Source organism: Peromyscus maniculatus, chromosome 20, assembly GCF_049852395.1.
Source record: "Peromyscus maniculatus bairdii isolate BWxNUB_F1_BW_parent chromosome 20, HU_Pman_BW_mat_3.1, whole genome shotgun sequence".
NCBI classification, from domain to species: Eukaryota; Metazoa; Chordata; class Mammalia; order Rodentia; family Cricetidae; genus Peromyscus; species Peromyscus maniculatus.
Window position 1 is genome coordinate 23,519,882 of NC_134871.1, and position 15,880 is coordinate 23,535,761.

Consider the following 15,880-nt stretch of genomic DNA (forward strand, 5'->3'; position numbering starts at 1 on the left):
CCTGCATTAGTTAGCCCACGTGGCTTTGAAGTAACTCATCCTGAACCTGAGGGCTCCTGATCTACACCTAGTACCAGCCATTCCACTTCTCTGACTCTTTCCATCCATTCTTTGCTTACACATCATATTAGCACAATCCCGCTACCTTTAAAGGCTAAATGCCAAACAACCAATGGAGTCTTCTGGTTCTTCATACTGTTACAAGTGTGAGAATCGTGTAGGAAATTGTGCAAACTGCGCAAGAATGTGGGGGTATTCCAAGGTCACTTAGGAGCCAACACCAGCAGTGTACAGGAGAAGTGTGCAATGGCAACGAAAACCCCCAGGACACTCTCATTCGTATGCATGACTAAATCATACCTGGATCGCAATCATCTGCTGGTAATGAACACAAGCTAGAGTCATCTGGAAAGAGGGAACCTCACTGAGAAATGCCTCCATCAGATTAAGCTATAGGCAGATCTGTGGGGCACTTTCTTGATTAATGACTGATGTGTGACGGCCCATCCCCTTGTGGGTGGTGCCATCTCTGGAGAGGTGGTTCTGGTGGTTAGAAAAAAAAAAAAAAGCAGGCTGATCAACCACTGGGAAGCAAGCCAGTAAGCAGCACTCCTCCATGGCCTCTGCTTTCCTTTTTGCCTCCAGGTTCCTGCCTGAGTTCCCATCACCCTTCGTGCTAGACTGACTAAGATGGATAAATCAAATGACTCTTTCCTCCCCAAGTTGCTTTTGGTCATGGTGTTTCACCACAGCAATGGAAAGCAAATCCAAACATCCTAGAACCTACACTCTTCCTGCTTCTACCTCCTGAGTACCACCAAGCTCAGCTGTCCTAATTCTGATGGGATGGCTTGTTTCACTTTCCTTTGGTTTATGTGTCCTTACACACATGTCTAAGCATTACTAAACAACAGTGAGAATGCACATTCAAGTTCTTTGTAAACCACAGCACACGAGTCAGGCTTTAAGGCGGAGTAAGTGATCTAGGGAAGAACTCACTGGCACAGAACTCTCACAAGGGCCCAGGCTGAATCCTCAGCATCACAAAGTCAGCCAGCGAAGCAAAACATAAAGTCCAAAATTTCCCTGAAGTCTCTGAAAATGCCACACTTTTCTATAAATTACCTCAACATAAAAAACTGCATATATAATGCTACACTCAATTACATAAAACAAGTAGTCAAGTTAAGCTGTAGGAAACACTCCAATCTTAAAAACAGGAATCCTACTAAGCATGCTCACAGAGCGCTCACATCTCCTACCTCTCAGTTCAACAGAAGATAGAGGCGACATGACCAAGTCAAGGCCATCTTGTCCCCACCACATTTCATGTCTCCCTAGACTCTGCTTCTTAGCCTTCCATCCCTGTCAGCAGCCACAGCAGCTTTGGCAGCTTTTTTTTTTGTCCATGACCCTAACCGTGGTCTAGACATATTAAACAAAATATTTGGTATTTGTGCAAGCTTAAACATAAAACTAAAATAAATTAGAAATAACTGTCACGTAGTGTCTGGAATATACTGAGCTTCACAAGAGAGCAGGTGTTACTTGGTAATATAACCCCTGCCCCCAATGGCACTCCCTACACACTGATGTAATTGGGATTTTGTCTTTTAAAATGCTGTAGCTCTGAGCTTGGTCACCAAGAGATGTTTCAGAGACACAAGTCTGCTCCTGGTCTGGCCATTAGTAAAATGTCTCAAAACTTCTAATTGGTTTAATCAGCCTCGTAACTACCTTGTATGGACCTCTTCACGGGACCGAGTAGCCTAGAAAGGAAGGGAATGAGCCCACCAATCTAAACTGTTTCTTCCTCTCATCTTTGCCTGGTAGAGTAAGTTGGATTTGAATGTGTGAAAAAAAATACCAGGGAGTATTATTCATTGCTTTTAAAACTACTTTCAGAAAAAAAAAAAATCTGAGTTCTTAACCATCAAACTAAATTTTTTAGTAAATTTATGAATTATATGGAAATAATCTCCTAGTCAATAAAACAAAGCCCCTGATTTGCCCTCACATGACTCAGCAGATGTCCACACTCCATGTCACAATACTTGGGTGGAAGCCCTATCATATACACACAACCACCCGCCTTCTAAGAAAAAATCAATGATTATCAGGACTAAAGAAATACCATGCAAAAATAAGTGGCTTGCTGGCAGTCACATACCTGCTTCGGCTTTTGTCCACAGGAAAGATTCTAATAGATTTATCAAAACTGGCAGACACAAATTCTTTCCCAGTGGGTGAGTAGTCCACATCTAGTACCGCAGAGACGTGATCCATGTGGACCATAACAGGAGTGTCCAGCGCACGCATATCAAAAGTGTATAAGCTGTAAGACATTGTCAAATATTTCATTCCAATTTATAAAGAAGCCACATGTAGTATTACAAGACATTAGTAAAAAACAAGAACATCAGCTAAATGATGACTCTCTTAATAAGCAGTCTGATTCTGAAAACAGTTAAGGCAGGTAAGACACAGAGAAAAACACCAACGGTTCTTACTGCTTTGTAATATGACACAAAATCAAACAGCGAGCCACTGAGATGGCTGAGTAAGGGTGTATCCATCAAGACAAGTGGACCTGAGTGCAGTCCCCAGAGCCCACATAGTGGGAGAGAACCAACTCCCACGAGGTGTCCTCTGACCTCCACACGTGCACTATGGGCTGTGCATGTGCACACGTGTGTGCCCTCTCTCTCTCTCTCTCACACACACACAAATGTGGAAGGGGCCAGAGAGCAGCCTGCCCTGTGAGGACAGGAGTTGGTTGCCTGCATTCTGGAAGAGGGCCCTCAGTGATCCTGATTATGTTGGCAATTCCCAAACTAGTATAAAATAACTCTCTTTGCTTAAACCACTCAATCTATGGCAATTTGTTAGTTGTCTAGACCAAGATAATGATAGAAGACAATACATGCAGGCAAACACTTACAAAAATTCCTAATATTCTTCTCACAAGACAAACCACTCTGGGTAGGGTACTTCCGCCTTCATGCCTGTAGCCTCCACAATCAAGAGACTGAAGCAGGAGCTCACCAACTGAAGGCAGGCCAGCCTGAGCTAGGGAGCAGTGTAGCAGGAATCTTAAATGATCTTATTAATAAAAACAAACCTGAGGCCAGTTATTGGGGTGAACTCTGGAAGATCAGAGAACCAGAACAAGCCACAGCTAACCTCACCTGGCCAACTTCTCAGCTGGTTTTCCTCAGACTGGAATCTTCTGTGTCCTCATCCCAATGGCTCTCAGATGAACTGCTGCTTGAAAGCCTGAAGCTTAACCAGCCAAATGCTTCTAGTTTCTGGTCCTCACGCCTTATGTACCTTTCTGCTTTCTACCATCACTCCCTGGGATTAAAGGCTGGCTTTCTGGGATTAAAGGCTGAGTCACCATGCTTGGCTATATCCTTGAACACATGGATTTCTGCCTCTGGAATGCTAGGATTAAAGGCGTGTGCTACCACTGCCTATCAAGTATCTAGTGGCTTTTCTGTTCTCTGACCCCAGATAAGTTTATTAGGGTACACAATATTTTGGGGAACACAATACCACCACAGAGCAAGCTCTAGACCATGCTGAGCCTATCTCAAAGAAGATCAAAACAAACAGTCCAAAGCACTGCTCTTTTCAGAGCCTCCAACAACCCCTAGGTGTGGGAGCCTGGGTCTACTGATTCTGAGGTTAACTTCTGACTTGACAACTACAACACATTGCCTGCCTAGTAGAGTGAGTCTCAACTTTTCTTTTCTTTTAGCAAACTGCTTTTTAAACAAATTGTATCAACAATCTGTGAAGGAAGAAAAATTGCAAATTCAATCCATCTGGACAGGCGTGTCTACCATTGTGAGTTACGACAACTCTTGAGGCCGGCATCTACTCTTGGCTGTCCTCCAGACAGCACAGCCACAGCACTGAGCTGGGTTACACGGCCTGCCCACTGCTACAGCAACAACTGAATGCCTTCGATCTGCATCTGAGTTGTAATGAAGACTTACTGTACTATTCAAAGAAGAACAAAGACACACGAGAGAGCTACCACAGCAGACCCTTCTGTCTTAGGCTCTCATGCAGCCCTTGAGCCACTGAGCCAAATTTTCTCCACAGCAGATAACCCTGAACTCCTCACCCTTCTTGCTAGTGCCTCCCCAGTCCTAGGACTACAGGCATACACCATCATACTCACCAAGAGATTTTAAAAATAAGGACAATTATGAAAAGTAGTAGTCATTTCTTTTAAGAGCTATGTCTTGTTTTAGGAACCGTATATAATTCTTCCCAAGGCAAGAAATGAGGAATTCCAAGAAGGCTCTGAAAAAAGATTATCTTGGCAAAACAGCTAGTTCACAATGTACTTTAGAAATCTTAGCAGAGAGGGCACTATGCTGCTGAATTACTCTTGTCTTTTATTGTCTTCAATTGCAACAGCACCATTTCATTTCAAAGCATCTATTACAGAAAGTAAACTTCAATGTGGTTAGTACTGCTAATGACTCAACTGCGCTTGTTCTCAGTACAGCAATCCGAAGAGAGAACTTCAGGCAGTGCCACTTAGGCGCCCCTAGTCCCACATATGAGCTAATACACCATTTACACTCTCACACACTGGATACAGTGAGAAACAGCCTTCTTACTTATGTGTCTGTGTGTGTACTTCCTTGTCTATGTGTGCACTACATATGTACAGGGGCCTCCAGAAGCCAGAAGAGGGCATCAGACACCTGGAACCAGACTTACAGGTGGATGTGAGCTGCCCAGTGGGCGCTGGCAACAGAACATGGGTCCTCTGCAAGAGTAACAAGTACTCTAAACTGCTGAGTCATCTCTCCAGCCCCTATGGGCAGATTTTCAATATAGACAATCTAAAGTTCAAATCCACCAACAAGCTTGTACCTTTCCAAAAAGTACGTATTAAGAATGTACTTAAAGCCAGGCAGTGGTGGTTCAAGCACTCAGGAGACAGAGGCAGTCAGATCTTTGAGTTCAAGGCCAGCCTGGTCTACAGAGCAAGTTCCAGGATAGCCAGGGCTACACAGAGAAACCTTGTCTTGAAACCTCCCCCCCGACCCCCGACAAAAAGAATGTACTTAAAAATAATAATAAAATGCATCAAAATATAGCAAGACTAATATCTAATTTTCGCTAGATTAACGTAAAAAGATGAAATGAGACAGCCAATGTATAATATTTCAACAAGAGTAAAGCATTACATAAGGAATCATAAAATCTCCTGGTTCAAAGTCTGCTCTGTCAGTTTTGCTTGTTTTTTATTTACTGAAAGAAAAAAGACAGCAAATCCAAGTTATGGGTAGGGAGACATTAACTAACTTGGTGTATCTGAATATCTAAGAAATTGTCTGCCCCGTATCTGTCCATGACGATTTCACTCAATTCGTCCTGGTCATCGAAAGGCAATTTATTCTAGGGAGGCCTAGTAACAATTAGAGCAGTACTTCTGCCCAATCTGTGTATCACTCTCCCAGTGCTATGTCAGCTTTACAGGCACAGAAAACATCTGCACTCTAAAGCTAACAGAGTAAACTATCACTTTCTGTTGGCTTTAATAAAGACAGCAAACAGTTAGACTACATGAGCGTCAGCTTCTTGAGGAGTCACAAACACTTGTAAAGCACATACTGCTTCCAACAAAGCATGTATGGGCCAAGCATTGCCTGCTCATGTTTGTGTGTTCTGAAACAGTGTCTTCCTACACAACCCAAGCTGGCTTTGACGTACCATGTAACCCTGGGTAGCCTCAAACTCCATCCCCCTGCCTCGGCCTCTGGAACACAGACATGCACCACCACACCTGCTGGTCCAGTCGCTACTTAAAAGGCCTACATCAGAGATCATCCTTTTTCTTCTCTTTGGTCAAGTAAGCCATCAGGTCTTTACCATAACTATCCAACACAGGCATCACAACATAATGCAGCCATACCAGTAAACACACCCAAGTAAACAAGCATGGTCATGCTCACAAACTGCTGTACAAACAAGATTTACCCAAAGATGCCAGCCTACTATTCTTTGTCTAAGTTACTTTAAAATCTGAGAAAATATTTTTTCTAAAAACCTCTTTTACAATTTGGGAAATTATTTTTAGCAAAACAAATGAGAGCTTCCAAACTTGCTTATGAAAATGTACTTACCAAGGGAAACATACTATATTAACAAGGCAATGCAATGCAATGGAGCCATTTTTGATAGGAGTAAGTTTCTAAAAAGAGAGACACTTACTTATAATCTTCATTTGCTGCAGTAAAATTGAAAGCTTCCATAGGGTTCCAACAGATTGTATTTGTTCTCATATCCAAGATAACCTGAGAAAGGAAGCATACATTTTATCTCATTACCACAAAATTAACATATACAAAATGAATACATTTTCTACTTTCTTTTTTTTTTTCTGATTCAAGAAAATATTTTCATATGCACAGTACACAATTCAGAACAGTCAGGAAAGAAATCAAGGATTGTTTCCTGAGAACAGAGTGGTAACTACAAAAAGACAAAACAATGTCTAACACCTAGCCCCTGACCTTCAAATGACTTCTTAGTTAGGAAATTGAGGCATATATTTCAACAACAACAACAAAATGAAGATACAAATAATAAAGCAACAAATGGTAACACAAAAGGCACAACATTAACAGTGAGCTGAGGGCTCAGAAGAAATGTTTCCAAAGGGAAGCAAGGTTTGAAAGACCCTTCGATGACTGCTAACTCCCCGTGTTCCATCCGCAGTGGTCCTGGTGTCTGGGGAGGAAGAGAGTCAAGAAATCCATATTTACAAAGCTTAGCTCTCAACTTCTTTCCCAAAGATAAAGAAAGGTAGCCGAGTGGATTAAAATAACAACAACAATAATAAAGTTGCACATAGTGGCACACGCCTTTAATCCTAGCTCTAGGAGGCAGAGGCAGGCAGGTCTCACACTGAGTTCCAAGACAGCCAGGACTACATAGTGAGATCCTGTCTTGAAAATAATTAATTAAAAGAAAAGGCAAACAAGATAAAGTAGCAGTGTCTATTACTATCTACATGTGACAAATCCAATTAAGCATTGTTTTACACTTTAAAACAACCAATAAATGCAATGTAATTTTTTTCTTCAAATTACAGCTGATCTAACTCCACTAAAAATGTGTGAAGATATGTGTATTAGTCAAAGACTACTATTTAGTAAACCAGACCTTCATGTCAGCATTCCGGTAAATGCTAAAAAGCATCATATCTCATTTCTATAAATATACCGCAAGGTACTGGTTAATACCATCATTTTACAAAAGAAATACAGACAGCAAAGTTCACATATCACACGAATAAATAGCTAAATTTGTACTTTTAATGAATATACTAATCTCATTCTCCCTACTTTTAATATCTGAATCAACACATTACAAAAAAATTTTTTTTTTTTTTACATTCTTTTGACAGAGTCTCATCAGCCCAAGCTGGCCTGGAACTCAGTGTGTTTCAAGGATGACTTCGAAGTCCTGATCCTCCTGCCTTCACCTAGCAAGTGCTAGGACTGCAATCCTGGACCACCACATCCAGCTGACAAAGATTTTATACGTGAGCTGTGCCAACGCATGCCTGGTGCATGAATGACATCTAGCCCGTCTTGTGCCCTGACAACACTACAAATGCTTGATACCAACTTCACACTCTTCTTGAAATGGTGGTCCATTCCGTGTACAACATTATTTCTCTTGAAAGTCAGCATAAGGATGAATTAGCTTTGATATCTAAGTCCTGCAATGACCATGGTGAATGCAAAGACTATGAAAAACCTCTCCTTGACAAGATAGTGCTTGTCTAAGCAAAGAGTCAAACTGGCATCAGCATGTAATTAAAATAGTTGGTTATATAAATGAATCCTAAAACTGTTTTGAATAAAATAATGGATATGTCATATGATAATCCTCCCCCCAATTAGTGCATATTAAGCAATGCAATGAAATACCTTTCATTTTACAAGTTTCAATTTAGCAAGTACTAATTAGATGCCTAAAATGTACTGGCATTATTGAAGTCACAAAGAAAGAGAGTCTAAATCAATGGAAAGTTGAATGTTATGACCATCATTCTGGGGTTAAAGAACAGCTCTATGAAGAAGAACATAACTGTGAAACACTGTTTCATTTTTTCAGTCACTTGATATACAGAATGCCTTAACAATTGTATAAAACAAAGACAAGACTGAAACCCACCTTTTTCAGAGGAGTAGCTTGACGCATATCATACAGTACTATATTTCTATCAGAAGCACAACTTCCCAAGAGAAATGTCTGAAAATAATTGTAACAATCACCAATTAAAAGCCAGCCTTGGGAGCAAAGCACAAATTATTAATCTTTAATATTTACGTTAAGCCCTCAAACTATAACACTGAATATATTCCATTTTACGAGGATATAATAAATCACTCATAATCTCAGCTAAATCAAGTATTTTCATGGTTAAATCTCCACGCATGTATTTTAGGTACCAGCAATAACAGTGTCTTATTTAGAGCAGAATGTATTTTACTTACCTGCTCTCCAAAGTAAGATTTAGTTACTGCTTTTGACTACTATAAATAACACTTCAGTAAACATTTTCAGACATTTAAACTCTTCTTCTGAATTGTTCCCTTAACATAAAATTTCAGGAGTGGTATTAGTGAATCAAAAATGCAAACGATTTTATGACTTTTGACATTAAAAGTGATATCAATATCACTGTAATGTGAGAATGGACCTTTTACTACAACTGGATGAATCAGACAGTCATTTAAATGCTCTATATGACAATATATCCTAAACACTCAAAATTTCTGCTTCATTAGAAGGTAACATTTCCTTTTATTTGTGAATGCTGCAGAAATTTGCCCTGTCCTTTGTCCAACTCTCTCTGTGTGTGTACACGTGCGTGCCCTCGTGTGCTTGTGTGTGTGTGTGTATGTTTAGGTATACATGTTGTCTACATGCATGTGTGAGTAAAGGGGCATGTGGAAATCAGAGGTCAATGTTGGATGTCTTCCTCTTGTTCTCTACCTTACTCTTTGTAACAGGACCTCTTCCTAGGCCTGAAGATCACTGTTTGGCTGCCAGGCTGGTCAGCAAATTCTGGGCCCTGCCTGTCTCTGCTCCCCAGAACACTGGGGTTTCAGACATGCACTAGTATTCCTGGCTTTTCCATGAACACTGGAGATGCAAACTCAGGTCCTCATGCTGCTCAGCAGGCACTTGACTCACTGAGTATCTCCTGAACCACGGTTGTGTGTCTTCCGTCCATCCGTCCGTCCGTCTTGGTCTCCAGACTCTTGGATTACAGGCATGCACCACCACACCTTGCTAAGTCACTTTTGAACACACAAAGCACTTAGAATAACCCTTGCCGATGAGTGAAAATCAACCATCATCTAGTAGAGCCTAATTCCACTTACGCGGTGTGGGGGTGGACCTGCCTGTCCGTGAATGCCAGAGGCAATTGTGTTCTTCTATTGCTCTCCACATTATTTATTTAGTGCGTGCACATCATCTCCAAGGGTGTGGTCATCAGGAAACAACTTTATAGGAGTGAGTTCTCTCCTTCTGCCATATGGGTTCCAGGAACTGAACTCAGGCTTCAGACTGGTGGCATGTGGGCAGTGTGCTTACCTACTGAGCCAGCTCCCCATCTCCTCAGCCATATAAACATCTTTGAAGATTCGTTTTTTAAAATGTGAACGACTGTTTGCCTCCATGTATGTCTAAGTACCACATGCATGCCTGGTGCTGGTAGACGCAGAACAGAGTGTTGGATTCATTGGAACTGGAACTACAGATGGCTGTGAGACACCATGTGGGTGCTGGACACCAAATCCAGGTCTTCTACAAGAACACCAAGTACTCCTAACCACTGAGTCACCTCTTCAGGCCCTCTCCCCACCTTATTTTCTAAGACAGTCATTCACTGACCCTGAAGCTCACTGTTTTGAACCTGTCTCCATGTCCTAACATAGGTCACAGGCACGCCACCGTGCTCGGCTTTTACAGGGGCTGGGGATCCCAATCCAGTCCTTGTGCTCACACAGCGAGCACTTCCACCCCTCAGCATCTCTCTGCAACACTATTCTTCCTGATTCATGGTTCTAGAGACCACACTCTTGGCTTCTGCCTAACGTTACTTCCTATTGCAAATGGAGCAGGAAGAAAGAGTTGTTTACTAAATAGCCGTATGGCCAGCTAGTGCCTACTGTGTGCACACAGTTTAATGAAATATCACAAACTAATGTTAAAAACACGATCTGGATTCCACTCTTTTCAAAAGCCTGTCTCAATTGCTGCTTCTGAGACCTCTATTAGTTGCCCCTTAACCTCTTAACCTTTAGTGGCTTTTCATTATGTTACCTTTGTGTAAGACCATGGTCAATTTCTAAAACAAAGACTTTGATCTACACTTGACCTTAGCCAAAAGGCCAAGAAGCAATAAGACTTTGATCTAAACATAGCAAAAAGTTCCAGCTAGACTGAATTAAAACTTTCACACTGCAAACGTGGCAATCCTCAGTATTAACTTCTGCCTTTACCAGAATTTTAGGCTTCAATATTTTAACAGACAATTAATTATTAATGAATAAAGGAAATAACTACTCTATTTGTTCACAGCAATCTGCCCTGCCCTTTCCATTAGCTTTAATACAGAGGGAGAGACATGCACATCATTTGCTTTTATCACTAAGTCAATTCATAAGATTAGAAAAAGGCAGTGGACAAATAGAGCTATTAAATAGGCAAGTTTGAAAACCATGATCAACAGGTCATGACCAATTATGGTTTTACAATTAGCCATTAGCTCTTCTGACATGTTCATCAAAATAGGAAAGCAAAACATTTGTCCCTTCAAAAAGTAGCAATCACTATCTATCTGTGTTTACTGTTGATGATGACAGTTGGGGAAGACAGATGGGGAAGTAAGATGCAGGATGCACCAGGAACACACAGCTCAGACAGAAATCAAGACTAGGGATCAGCGAACCTTTCCATTAAAAGCCAGAAAAGAAAGTACTTTAGGCTTTATGGGCATGTGATTCCCAGAGCAATTATTCCAATTTTCCACTATGGTCTACAAGCAGCTGCAGACGGTATAGCAAGAGGGTCTGCTTGTGTTCTAGTAAGATTCTGTAACAGGCAGTGGACACACTGGCAGCCCCTGCTAGACCTGTATAAAGCCTCATGCAGAAGTGTGTACACAGGCACATGCTGGCGGCTGGGGAGCCTTGTCTGCTTGCCTCTTGGCAATACGTGGAGCCCAAGTTCACACTGTACTGCAGTACATCATGTCCCAGTACATCACATGAATATTGTTATACTCTGCTACTTTGGCTTAACCTTTCCTCCCTCTCTTACCATGCTGGGTCTCAGAAAGTATGAGATTTGCATTTCAAGAGTTTCCCTTACAGAAATTAACATAATAGCTTCCTATTAACACTGAAAGAAAAAGCATCTTGACTGAGTCTTCTGGACGATGAGGGTAATTTATTGTTATGTATTCAGAAAAGATCAGGGAAAGGTCTGGAATCCAACAGCCATATTAGCCTCCAGGCCAGCCTGTCTTCCTAAGTTCCTATACAAATAGATAGTATACAACAGCCTACCTCCACATCTGCACTCAGACCAGGAAGGAACTAGGAATAAGCTCAGATTTCAGAGCAGAGCACAAAGCACCTATAATTGTAATTGCCATGCAGTCCAAGAGTGGTCATGCATATGACTGAGGCACAGGCACCCGTATGACTTACAATACAGAACAGCATGTTCTTTGCTCATTCTCATGATCTCCAAGAAGCTTAAGAAAAAGGGACCTCTTCCTCAAAGTACAACGGTAAAATCTGATGGAACACGAGTGTGGAAAGCATGTAAAGGAAAGCTAATGAGAGGCTTAGGCAAAAGGATCACAAGTTCAAGACCGTCGGAGCTAGCCAAGGCCTGTTTCAAAACCAAAACCTAAAAGAGGCAAGTATTTACTTGGAGTCTACTCTGACGACCAGCTGAGAGTTCACAGAACCCAGATATAACCTGGAAAACTTATCAAATGCTTGAAAACTGTTCAAATGTAGAAAATGGTTCCAAAACAGAGCTAAAAGTTCATGTTAAACAATAAACAGAACATAATAATATTTTAAAAAGAACATTACCTCAATAGGGTTAAATTTAACACTGCTTATACTGTCAAATCCCCAGTTCATTGAGCATATAGGGTTGGTTCTCTGTTCATCCCAAATGTCTACTTGCTGTCCACATGTGGCAAAGGCAGGGTCTTTCCAGTGATGATCAATGCCAGTGTACACTGTCTTTGAAAGCAAAGAGGGTGTTATACATGTCACCTCACTAATTCTTTAAATCAGCATATTTTAAGTGGTTTGGTTTTTTTTTCTTTTAGAAATCCTTGTTACAAAGAAACTTCTTTCCTCTTCTCCCACCACTCTTCACCACAAACTGTGCAACCGAGTTTCCTATATTTGGGGGAAGTTACAGGTTGGCATACCCAGAACATAATAGGTAAACTTTACTCTGGGAAAGCCACCTTACCAATCATGCTATCTCCCTTTTGGGTAAATCTAAAGGAACTTCTTTGAAGCCCTTCATTAAAGGGCAAAAAAGTGCTGGGTGGTGGTGGTGGTGGTGGTAGCGCCAATCCCAGTACTCAGGAATAAATAGGCAGGAAGATCTCTGAGTTTGAGGCCAGCCTGGTCTATAGAAGGAGTTCTAGGGCAGCCAGAGCAACACACACAAAAAAAACCCTGTATCAAAAAAAAAAAAAAAAAAAAATCAAAAGAAAAAAAAGTATCATAAAATGCTAAAACATTTTATGCAAATGAAGTCAATTTTGCTTTTTGAATTACTAACTTATTATCACTTGGAAATTTTTTCCATCTTGTACACATATCCTACCCCCAGCTCCCTTTAAGAATATTCTGAGCCTGGCGGCACTGGTGGTGCACACCTTTAGTCCCAGCACTTGGGAGGCAGAGGCAGGCGATCTCTGTAAATTCAAGGCCAGCCTGGTCTACAGAGTGAGTTCCAGGTCAGGCTCCAAAGCTACACAGAAAAATCCTGTCTCGAAAAACAAAACAAACAAACAAACAAACAAACAATATTCTGAACTTGTTGAAACCTGAAGCAGCACCTAAAGAAATGCTAATATGTGCAGCAGCTTTAAAAATGCATCTATTTAAAGATTAAACTTAGCTTCAGAATTTTGTCTGCTTAATGTAAGAATGTCATCAGCATCACAAACATGTGTAAGCCAAATGTTCTCAATCACACTTAGGCTGTAACTTAGAGAACAACTGTCACAAGTGTAAGATTATACAAGCACACACTACTCATGGCTTTGCATCCTAATGAATTCTTTAGGAAATTTTGAGCTCTGTGTAAGATCTACGATGACATAAACCAGACAGAGACTAAGCCATTGCTCTTCTAACATTTGTCTTACCCAGTTCTCCCATGGCTTTCTGTAAGAAATCCTTCACTACATCTTCTCTATGACCTGTACTGTGTACTATGGCTGGTCCAGCTAAAGAGAAATCAAACTCTACTACAGTAAAAACCACATCACTACATCCTCTCTATGACCTGTACTGTCTATTATGGCTGGTCCAGCTAAAGAGAAATCAAACTCTAGTATAGTGAGTACCAAAGAGCTGGTCATAGTCTTAAGCTTCAAAGGATTGTAATTACATAAAATGTTGCTTTTAAACATTGCTTTAGCAGGACAATTATTAAAACTAACCCCTCTCGGCTGTTACATTATTTTTCCTTTGGTAATTACAAAGATAAAGGATTTTAACAGGCTAAATCACCAGTCAATGTATTTGTGTACCTTCCCTAATATTGTATGCAATGGCTCCTCTTCTTCTCCGTAGGCTGGTCCATCCATTTTCCACTGCTTCACAGTTTTGTCATCACCAACCTGGAGACAGTTATTTTACAATGACTAAAGACCAGTAGTTGTAAGCACATCTATCAAATTATATGTATCTCATTTCAAATAGTAACACATACCATTCTTTCATTTTTACATTTACTGACACATTTATTTTCTACTACTTTATCATAACAAAAATTTGTAACAAGTACATAAAGCATATAAAATCAAAAACAAAAACAGTATGAATAAAGCAAAAGGCAAAGAATAGATCAAAGTTAGGTCATATAAGAATGGTATTTCAAATCAGGAAGAAAAATGTATAGTAATAAAATGGGTATTAGAATATAAGATTAATCACTTAGAAAGTTTTGAGCCTGGCAATGGTGGCACACACCTATAATTCCAGTATTCAGAAGGTAAAGGCAAGAGGATGTGAGCGGAGGACAGCTCACTACCCTATCTCAAAAACCAGCATGGTGGGAGCGGATTTCTAGTACCCGAGTCAGAGAGCTCACACCTGCCTCTACTCCGAGATCAGATGCTTCTTCTGGCCTCACCTGCATGCATATCATCCACCTGCATATACTCAAGGCACACACATACACAGAAGATAGTTTTCCTTTTAAATCTCTTTTGCCAGTGTGGGAGCACACACTTTTTAATCTCAGCTCTTAGGAGACAGAGACAGATGGATCTACCTGAGCTTGAGGCCAGCTTGGTCTACATACTTAGTTTCAGGCAAGCTAAAGCTACATTGTTAGACCCTGACTTAAAAACAACAAAACCCACTCACACAAAGCAGGGGCTGAGGAGAGAGCTCAGCAGTTAGAGCATCACCCTGCAAGCAAGACCAATGCCTAGAACCCATGTCAATGCTGTGTGGGCACGGCAGCTCGCTAGTTATTTCAGCCTTAGAGCTCAGAATCAGGAGCCCGAGAGTAAGATTGCGAGGAGGACTAGTCCTTCAGTCAGAGCTACTGAGGAAGATTCTTAGTGTTGATACTTTATGATACCGAGGCCGCTACACATATGCTAATTCATATGAACACACACATACAAAGATAAACAAGTCTGAACCAATAAGATGCCATATACAATAAATTACAGATTGTTTCAAATGCAAAGAAAAAGGGGAAAAAAAAGATGAAAATGCTTGCTGGAAGGCATTTTTATAACCTTAAGTTAGACAAAACACTTCTCTTCAAGTTACAAAACTCCAGAAACCATTAATTTAGAAGCTTTCAAAATGAACTACAGACCTCTGGAGAAGGTCTCAACATCCTACAAGATCATTTCTTTTCACTGGTGCTAAAGTTACAGAGATACTGAAAACATGATGACATCACCGGTGTTACCTCAGCCCAAATCAGTGAAGCAAAAAGTGTGGTGGATTAGACTTGGATATCTGGCAGACATGTTCAAGACAGATGAAGTAAAAACTCAAACTAGAAATGTGTACTCTAATGTGGCTTGTGGTTAACAATGTAAAGCAACCATGTATGTGGTACTACACAACACTTAGTAGCCTTTGGAGCACTTACACACAGGTCCCTAACAGGAGACTCAAGGCCAAACCCCACACCCATTACCTGCAGATAATGCCATACAATCGTTGTAATACTTTGTATTTGAAGCAGGTTTTAGGCATGAGTCTCCTACTTCTGGCATCAAGCTGACGGCTCCAGAGATCTGGGGGGTTTGAGTGTTCTAGACCAGATTTTTTTTTTTTTAATTAGAGATGTTCAAAATGTACCATATTCCTGGTTTTAATTTAAAATGTGCATTTCTATTAATATATTACATGCATTTACTCTTTCTGCCTATCTGAAAGTTTATATTCTTAAAACAACATCTTCTCAGTCTCTACCTCTCTAAAGCCACTGGAACCTAGGAGTAAGATGTTTGATCTTCCATAGTCTATTTAAAAGTGAGATTCTGGCCAGGCTGTGGTAGAGTACGCCTTTAATCACAGCACTC

The 15,880-nt window shown here is 40.7% G+C and overlaps 1 protein-coding gene and 1 non-coding gene across 2 annotated transcripts in view; both read right to left on the bottom strand.

Annotated features, from left to right (window-relative positions):
• Dcaf13 (DDB1 and CUL4 associated factor 13) overlaps positions 1 to 15,880 on the bottom strand; it is a 29,848-nt gene that overhangs the window by 6,013 nt on the left and 7,955 nt on the right. Inside the window, exons 4-8 of the mRNA XM_006982824.4 lie at positions 13,856 to 13,945; positions 12,165 to 12,320; positions 8,215 to 8,292; positions 6,241 to 6,323; positions 2,171 to 2,335 (exon numbers count right to left, since the gene is read on the bottom strand). Coding sequence (XP_006982886.1) covers positions 2,171 to 2,335; positions 6,241 to 6,323; positions 8,215 to 8,292; positions 12,165 to 12,320; positions 13,856 to 13,945 — 572 coding nt within the window. The remainder of the gene's footprint in view (positions 1 to 2,170; positions 2,336 to 6,240; positions 6,324 to 8,214; positions 8,293 to 12,164; positions 12,321 to 13,855; positions 13,946 to 15,880) is intronic.
• Positions 5,355 to 5,485, bottom strand: LOC121824535 (small Cajal body-specific RNA 8). Its single transcript, XR_006066475.1, has one exon.